The following is a 9,821-nucleotide window of genomic DNA, read 5'->3' on the forward strand; positions in this document are numbered from 1 at the left end:
TGAAGTTTTTTAAATTTAATTGTTTTTTATTTAACATTTTTCTTAAGTTAAATAAATAAAAATTATCGATAATTAAATTATAAATATTAATTATATTTACTTTTATGATTATAATTGTAAAGTGAAGTACAACTCATTTATTTTTCACCCGTATATATAAATGATCTATTCTTTTAAAATACATATTCCGTTTATTAATTTTATTCTTAATAATCGTTTCTTTTTAAATTAACATAATTATTTTATTAGTTTTTGAGACTGTTATTAAAATTTAACCATTATTCTAATTTGACTATTTCTTTTAAACTTAAAAGTTTTCTTAAAATAAAATAACGGTAAAACTCTAGAAAGAAATATTTTAGAGCATAAAAAAATAAGAATTACAGATAACAAAAATTCGTAGGTAATGACAAAAGTTCTTGGATAATTAAAAATTATCCACGGATTATCGATGATAATAAATTTGTATATAATAGTGACATAGGTAAATTTTGATGGATTTTTAGTCCATGAGAAATGTCAGTCTGTGGGTAATACATACGGATCATAGTTCGTGGATAATTACCCACCAATCAAATTATGTGGGTAATACATGTGTTCACTTTCCGTAGGTAATTTCCCACAGCTTAACTTTTGTAGGTAATGCTGATAAATCATTATCCATAGGTAATTTCCCATTTCAGACAGTTTGTGAGTAATTTTCCACGACTAAATTTTATTAGGTAAAATTATTTACCATTTTAAACATGTGGATGATTAAATGGACTTATTCAAAAACCTATATAATGCATTAAAAATTGCAATCATTTTAATATTCAAATAGCATTGAACACAATATTGTTCTATCATTAGACAATTCAAAATTAATTTCAAACACTATCCAAATCAAACATAATAAAAAATACAATGAAAGATAACATGTCAAAATGTAATCAATCTAAAACACCACCCAGATTGCAAATGAAATTGAAACATAATCTAAGATTCAAAAAGTTAACATAAGAAATCCATCCAAATATATTGTAAACAAAGTTTAAACATAATCAAAATGAAGTCAAAGTGTTTTAAGTTTCTAATAATTAGCATAATCGTGATCTTCATCTTCGTGTTGTGCATGCTCATTGTGTTCTTGGTTGGGTGGTGGTTGTTGCTCTTAGCTTTGTCCAGGATGTTGTTCTAGTTGTTTTTCAAATGCACTTCGAGCATCAATGGGAAACATAGGGAGGACAACACTAAGCAATCATTGCATTGTTTGTTTAAGTTTCTCATTGTCTTCCCTGTAATTTTGGACTTGATCTTTAAGTTGTTGACTGCCTTCCTTGTAATTTTGGACTTCTTCTTCGAGTTGGTCAATCTATTGAGGTTATCACCTAATTTAAAGTTATGGGCAAGCTCTCCAATCCCATAGATTCAACCTTTCTTCTTGCCTCCTGATAACGCAGCAACAACTTTTACTTCAACAACGAGGCAACAACTTTTACTTCTCCCACCATTTCACCTGTTAACTACAAAGGAGTATCAAAGTTTTCAAACAAAGAATCTTTTTTCATAACTAAAACAAAAAATATTTTAATCCTTTACAACTAAAACAAAACATCCTTCACCAACTTGTTGGATTGATGTTTGTAGGAACCAAATAGGAAAAAAAGACGTAGCACTTATAAGAGAAACCAAATAGGAAAAAAAGGCGTAGCACTTATGTGAGAAGGACCCTTCTTCCTTTTGCTTTGTTGTGACAAGAGAATCACGCGAGAAGATGCACTAAGGAAACAAAAAATTTAGTTCTCCCTATTCAAGATTCTCCAATTTTTCGTAGATTTAGGGCTCACCATCAAATATTTTTAGAGATTTGGAGATTTTGGGAGAGTGGGAGTTAGGTTTCAGGACATTTGGAGGCAACGAGTTTGAAGAGAAGTTTTACGAGATTAGAACATTGGATAGATTTTGGTGGAAGAATACTAAGTTTTTTGTTTTGTTTTTAATTTAATTTGTTTTATGTTTATTTTATCCATGGATTAATTAGTTTTACCCATGAATTTTTTCCCATGGTCTCTCGTAGATAACTTTATTATCGGTCCAATTTTACTTTTTTTTTAATTTTTTTATTAATATTATTAAAATCAGTGGGTAATGTAACCTCCCGTTAGAATATTATGAATTTAAATAATAAAATAAATAAAACCATAAATACGCGCCAATTATAATAACATCTTTCCAAAAAATGCAGGAAATTTAAACTTTTATTACTTCCAAAAATAATCCAAAAACCAAACATTATAAAACTGGAAATAGTATAAAAGCATCTCATAAGAGTTTACAAAGACAGGATGTTACAGGTAATCCCATAGGTAACATGTATTTACAAACTAACTTTTTTTTATGGGTAATTATCCGTGGGTAATTCAACTTTTTATTGTACTGGAATGATAATAGTTTAAAATTAGTGAAACTTAGTGATTTTAATATTAAAAGGTTTTGATATAAATAGTTTTGTTATAAACAAATTTCATTATTTTAAAATATATTATCTCTCTAGAAACCACTTTTTTGGAGTTCTCTAACTTCTCTTTAGGAGTTCTCGTCCTTGGTTCTCCTAACTGAAGATTTGAGACTATAGGAGTGATCCTCGCGGTGAGCTCTTCGATTTGGACCGATCAGTTTATCCTTTTGTGTAAGTTGAGTTTCAACCCTTTTTCTTGGTCTCTTTTATTTTCTGTTGTGTGTAAGCCTTTTTCCACTTGCATATGTGTCTTTTTAATCTTCTATATGAGTCTCTGGTGATTAGTGATCATGATTGAATGTCCTAATCGTTTGTGTTATGTTTCTATATGTAGATAAAGCATCATGTGAAGTTAAAGGCATTTTGGTGTTTTTAGAGTTGTTTGGGTTGTCTATTACAGGGGAGAGAAGCTAATTTTAGTTTTGCATGTTGAGATTTGTTAATTAATGCTATGAACTATGAATGTGGTGTTTTAAGTTGTGAATCTGTATTTCTTGGCTCTGTGAGGATGAACTACATGTCTAATCATAAAGTGGTAAGTTAAAATGTATGTGTGAGCGCTTGATCAAATTTTGAATATGTGTAGTATGTAGAATTCTTTATGACTTGTTTTTGGATTACTAATATGTTGTGAAATTAATCAATATGTTTTTTAGAATACCCCATTTAAGAGTGAATTGGGTAATTTGACACTAATTGAGCCTAGAAGTACGAGTTTTGTGATAATTGAAGTGTTTGAACATTGGGACTTAGCTTAAGAATTATTAAATTACTCAAATCAAACTCAAAAGGAAAAGTATAAATTTTTTGACAGGGTCAGGCACCACTAATAGGGTTGGGCACCAATGAGATAATGGCCACTATCTTGGGAGCATTAGGCACCACTTCTGGACTGACATGTGCTACCAAGTTAGTGGTTTGTTTGTAGCGTTGGGCGCTGCCTTGTTTTTTAGTTTGTGTTATCTTGGGAAAAATGAGATCATGTTTCATCGGATCAAGCTGAAATTTTTACAGCAGATCCTAGACACATGGATTGTTGCTTTGATTGATGGGATCTTTAATTAGAGTTTTTTAGTTAGAAAAGTTAGTTTCTTATGTTTGTCTTATTTTAGGTTTCCTTTTTTAGAAAAGCACTTTTTTTGTGGTTTTGGTTTGACTTGGAATAGATGAAGGTATATGGTTGTTTATAGAATTGTCAATGGATTCATTGATGAATATGCATGTGTTTATTGATGATTGAAATTGTGATCATGGGCTTGTTAATGGTTATGAGCATGTATGGAAATATATGACAATTGTAATTGATCACGAACATGATGTTTGGTATTTGGAATTTGATGTGGAATCATGTTTGTGGATGAAAGTATGATTTTGGCGTAAGTCTAGGAATCTTGTAGGGAGATTCCATGGTGATGTTCCTTTAGTGTATGCACTGATGTAAAGAGTCGGTACTGGAGGTTTATCCTGATACTCTAATACCCATTCAAGACTTGTGTAGAGTAGAATGGTTATGTGGTGAGAGGGGCAGGATGTCTTATCATTAAGAATGGCCCCAAGGTTCTTATGACAGTTAAATGGACTAACCTTGTGTGTATCAGCTTAGGTAGAACAATTCAGATTGAGCAGTATTCTTTTTATTACCACAAGTGTAAAAAACCACCAAGAATCATACATTAATGCTGAGATCCGGATAATTGAGTCTAGAGAGTCTGTAAATGTATGTTGATTTCTTTTATGAATGTTTGAAATATGTTTTTTTATGATGTAATCAGCTTAACTATTATATGACTCTTTCTTTCATAAATTAGCTTACCCTCGTGTGTGTCTTGTTGTTCTGTGTTGTTTGTCTTCTTTCTTTTACAATGATCACCTTGTTGGGTGTGAGTTTTAGATTTTCTTCTAAAAGATTATGAGTCAACTAAGAAAGATGTTAGAACTAATTAAGTTCTCTATGAAAAAAATTTTGTCTTAGAATCAATGTATAGTGTTTTGAGATGTATGAGGTTATATTATTATGGTCCTATCTTTTGGAGGACCATGCTAATATACTTTATATCATAGATTATTTGTTTTGGATGAAATGTTTTATTTTAATAGATTTTGAGTATTAAAATAAGATGTTACAAGAACTATTTAATATAAAAAATTATCCACAAAATAAATAAATTTTTATATAAAAAGTTATAATCATAATTTTATTATTTTTTGTTGTGTTTCCACTAATTTGTATATAACATCAATTTTATTTTATTGTCATATTCTGAAAAACATTAAAAATTTAATTAATCACATTTTATTAATAATATAATTAATAAATGTAACATATACAAATTAATTTCTTAATAAATAAAATTTCTCTCACCTCTTTTAAATAATTCAAAATAATACTAACACTTCATATAATTTTATGTTAATCAGTGCCTTTTTTATGTTTATTAAGACACTCAAGTGTCACTTAAAATTTTAAACCATATAATTTTAATAAATAACACTAACTACCTCTGTATGTTAAAAAAGTAACATTAAATTTTAAATCATTAATTATACTGATAACAAAGCTTTCAGTTCTAACGTTAGTAAATTATTTAATTATTATAATGTTAATTTTGATCCCTAATAAGTTTTAGACAATTTTGGACGTTGAATTTTTATTTTTGTACTCGATTCCGATATTTTTAAATAAACTCAAGTTTGTCTCATTTGTTAATGACGTTTGGCATAATTTGTGGTCTAAAAGATGTGAGTGAAACGGAGAAAGAAACCCAAGGTATGGAGACGGTGTGTGTTTGTATAAAAAGAAAAAAAAAAATCAGAAAAAAAATGATTTTACCATTACCAACATACCGCAATAAATCAGACCCAATTGATTTTATTTAAAAATATAAAATTCAATTGCTGAAAGAGAATATCGGATAAAATTAATTTTAAACTTAAATATTAAAAATATATTACTAGTTAATCTCTTAATAATATATAATATATAGCTAAATCTCTCAATAATATATATGTAACTTTTTTTAAAAAACAATTGTTTAAAATATACTTAAATTGCTATTAAATTATATGCACTAATCTTTGGAGATGCTTTGCAATAGTGTAAAGAAAAGTATAATTATTTCATATAAAGTCACAAAAATCTATATATGGACAAAATGAAAATTGAATAAAGTTAGATATGATTAAGATTACGAGATCATAATTGCATAAAAAAAATTCAGGGAATAAAACTGCATATAACTAATAACTAAGGGACTAAATGTTTTTAAAATATTTAACCACAAAAGTTATAGTTTTTTTTTTTTGTAAAATAAAACACCTAGATTACAAGTATAAAAAACTATTTAATCTCTATACTTTAAATATTTAATTTTTTATTTATACATTTTTATTCAGTTTTTTTGAATGCGTTACTTTTAAATAAATAAATAAATAAAATAAAATGAGTGCAATTTCATTAAAAAAATAAGGGAAACATGTGTCATTTATTTAAAATATATAAATTAAAAAACGTGAATATTTTTTTAAAAAACTAGAAAGAATTTTTATCATTTTATTAGAAGTGGTAAATATGTGTTTATTTTAAAAATAAAAAGATGAATAGTTTTAGTTAGATGAAGTCATATGCAATTTAGCCTATTTATAAAAATTGCGTATTTACATATATATATATATATATATATATATATATATATATATATATAATTTTATTTTATTTGGGGAAATGTGGTGAAAAAATATTCTTACTTTGTTCAACAAGAATCCATGTTATTAATTATAATAATAAATAATTGATAACCCTTTATAGGAAAAAATATATACACAAATGGAAGTTGGTCAAAAAATAAAAAAATGCAATTAAAAAAAATTGACAAATTGAGAAGTCAAACATATTAAAGTTAATATTGAAATGCAATAATATATTAATAGTAATGGGAGTCTTTATTTCATTTACATTTTTTCCACTTAAAAGGTATAAATTTGTTGAAGATCCAAAGTAAAAATTATCTTTTCTTTATATATATAAAAAATATTCTCTTAATCTTCATGTATATGATTTTTGAGAATCACAAAGTATTAAAAAAAAGTTCCCATTTCACATATTGAATTTAATATAAAAACCCTTCATTCCCTACTTGTCTTCATCACCATTAAAGAACCTCTCTTTAAATACCAAGTCTCCTGAGTTTGTCCATATTCACTCAAAGAAAAGAGTTGAATTTCCCTATTCTCAGAAAAATAAAAACTTGTTTTTTTCCCTCATCATGTTTCTTGCACTGTCTTCTATCGTAACTATCTTTCTTTTGGCTTGTAATGAAGTAGTGTCAGCACATATTGACTACAATATTGATAGTCATCATCATTACCATCATCATTATCATCGTCATCGTCATCATCATCATCATAACCATCATGATCATCACCGTCAAAAACAATTTCGTGATAAGTCAGCTTCTTATCAGAGGATAATTACGGTTGATCAATCTGGTAATGGAGACTTCTCCAAGATACAATCTGCCATTGATTCAGTCCCTTCCAACAACAAGCAGTGGATTTACATCAAAGTGAATGAAGGCACTTACAGGTAAAATCAATTTGCTGCTTTTATACTCATTTATGCAGAACTAATCAAACACTCTCTGAAGCATTTTCTGCTGAACTAACTGATAAAAATTTGGTTGTGTTGTGTTGTGTCCATTGAAAGGGAGAAGTTGAAGATCCCAGAAGACAAGCCTTATATAATCCTGAAAGGAATGGGAAGAGATAAGACTTTTGTTGAGTGGGGTGACCATGATTCAAGTGCACAGAGTCCTACATTCTTAACCATGGCTAACGACATTGTGGTTAAGACCATTAGCTTCAGGGTCAGATATAAATGCCTCTTACGGTTTCTTAATTACCTTTATTGTTTCTTCTGTTTTACCTTGATATTACAAACTGCTTTAATTATTTTTTTTTGTTTTATTCCATTCATGTTTTTTTCGTTCTACATTTTGTCCATACATATTCTCTCTACCCCTTTAATGAGTTACAATCAACAGTTTCATGCTGCATGTTAACAGGTTGCTATTCAAAATATTGAAAACTCTTGGTATACTTAATTCTCTTCATCACAGTAGCCAATAGTCTGCAGGACAGTGTTTTTATGTGCTTATAGTGTATTTTTTTCTTTATATTGCTTTAAATTTTTCATATACTTAAGTGGTGGTGTATGCAAATCCTCCTCTATAATTAGAAAATATAAGAAAAATTAGAATTTATTATTACTGTTATTATCAATTTTTATATTGCTTGTATTTTTCGTAATTAACGAGGTAGGCTTTTCTTATTGGTAATGGAGAAAATTAAATAAAATTACATAAAAATTTAGAGGGGTAATTTTTTTATGATTGGAACTGTAAAAAAAGTCAACCACCTTCCTTTTTTATAATAATTTAATTTATTTCTACATTATACAATCAGTTGCCAAGTATTTTTCAATAAAATAGGAGGAAACTTAATTTATTATAAATATTTTCTAAAAGCATTTTAGATTGCCCCACCAAAATGTAATAATGGTCATTAATTAATAAAAAATAAAGTTGAGATTATAATTAATTTCAAATTTAATGATTGTAAATATATTTTATCTTTGATACTGGGTTTTAATTTGTAGTCTTGTTCATAAAAGAACGTATAATTATTTTGTTGACGAGAATATCTAATTTTGCTCTGACAATGTTGAACAGAATACTTTCAATGATCCAAAAAATGGGAACTCCATGAAACCTGCAGTAGCTGCAATGATAAGTGGAGATAGGTCATCTTTCTATGGTGTTGGCTTCTATGGTTTGCAAGACACTCTGTGGGATGATAAAGGAAGACACTACTTCAATTGTTGTGCCATAGAAGGTGCTATGGATTTCATCTTTGGTGCTGGTCAATCTTTATATGAGGTAATTATTAGAAATATCAGTTTTAAATTGAATGAATGAATGAATTAATTAAGATTGAAAGAGATTTAAATTATTGATATTACATCATATGATATGTATATATTTTCAGAGTTGTAGCATATCAGTTCGTGAAGCGTGTCCAGGTAAAGCAATTATCGGTTTCATCACAGCGCAGGGGAGAACAAATCCAGCCGATGAAAATGGTTTTGTTTTCAAGAACTGCAAAGTCTATGGAGTTGGTAAAACTTATTTAGGAAGACCATGGAGAGCTTATGCTAGAGTTCTTTTCTACAAAACACAAATGTCTTCCATCATCCAACCACTAGGTTGGCAGCCATGGAATTCCTCTGCCGATGTGTAAGTTTTTCTTCTATCTCTCCTTTTACTTTCTCTCCAAAGGGTAAAGTTAATTACCTTAAGATTTTTTATTCTTGAGGAAACAAGTTACAAGATTGATATGTAGTTCGAAACTTGAGATTTATGCAGAGATGGAGTGGCATTCTCGGAGTACGATAATTTTGGTCCTGGTTCGGCATTGTCTGGGAGAGTGAGTTGGTTGAAGAAATTGGATGCATCAACTCTCATGAAAATGACAAGTACAGCATTCGTGGACCGTGAAGGTTGGCTCAAGACTCATCACATGTTATAAATTTCTTGCAGAATGGATCGTCGTGCATGCATGCACGCATGGATACGCACTCTTAGTACACTAACGTTGTTCAAATGTGAACTCTTTGATTCACTTATTTCAGAGTTTTATATTCAAAACAATTTTCTGCATCAGATTAATGTCGGATCATTCAGTGTAGATAGGACACTATATCAAATATATATGATATGTTTTTCGTCTGACTTATGTGTGTTTGTTGTCGATCTCTCTCGATGAAAAGACAAAGTATGTGACGATTGCAAAAGAAAAAAAAATTGTAAAACGACGATTTTATAATTTATAGTGGAATAAATCTGTGTTTCCCCTAAGTTTGAAAGTAAGTGGGTGTTTGTTGGTACAAGAGTTTTTTTGGAAATGGAACCGATAAAGGGGATTTTTTTTTAAATGACTATTTCTTTTATTTTTAATTCATTATAGTATTTCTGGAAGAGAGTATCGAAATAGGAAATTGAGTATCATATCCAAATTCAATATCAAAACTTCATGATAAGATAATATAACCATGCAACAATATTATATCACACTTAGTAGGTTTCCAAGAATACAATAGATTTACTAAATGTATCTATAACGTTAAACATGATTTCTGGAATATATAATTTTGTAAAAGCAATAAAATATGGAAAAATACAAAACTGAAATGTGACTGACATTCTGTATTAAACGTGTAAATTAGAGTAACCAGTCAAGAGTAGTTCTGTGTATAATGTAGTAAAAT

General features: G+C 28.6%; 1 protein-coding gene across 1 annotated transcript; it reads left to right on the forward strand.

Annotated features, from left to right (window-relative positions):
- The first annotated feature begins 6,717 nt into the window (after positions 1-6,717).
- Positions 6,718-9,243, forward strand: LOC114166724 (putative pectinesterase 55). The gene is made up of 5 exons (XM_028051508.1): positions 6,718-7,082; positions 7,203-7,362; positions 8,227-8,433; positions 8,543-8,790; positions 8,920-9,243. The coding sequence occupies exons 1-5, from the start codon at positions 6,763-6,765 to the stop codon at positions 9,080-9,082; spliced, it is 1,098 nt and encodes a 365-aa protein (XP_027907309.1). The 5' UTR covers positions 6,718-6,762; the 3' UTR covers positions 9,083-9,243.
- Positions 9,244-9,821: the final 578 nt, after the last annotated feature.

This window comes from Vigna unguiculata, chromosome 2 (assembly GCF_037176805.1).
Source record: "Vigna unguiculata cultivar grain cowpea cultivar isolate G323 ecotype 2 chromosome 2, ASM3717680v1, whole genome shotgun sequence".
NCBI lineage: Eukaryota > Viridiplantae > Streptophyta > Magnoliopsida > Fabales > Fabaceae > Vigna > Vigna unguiculata.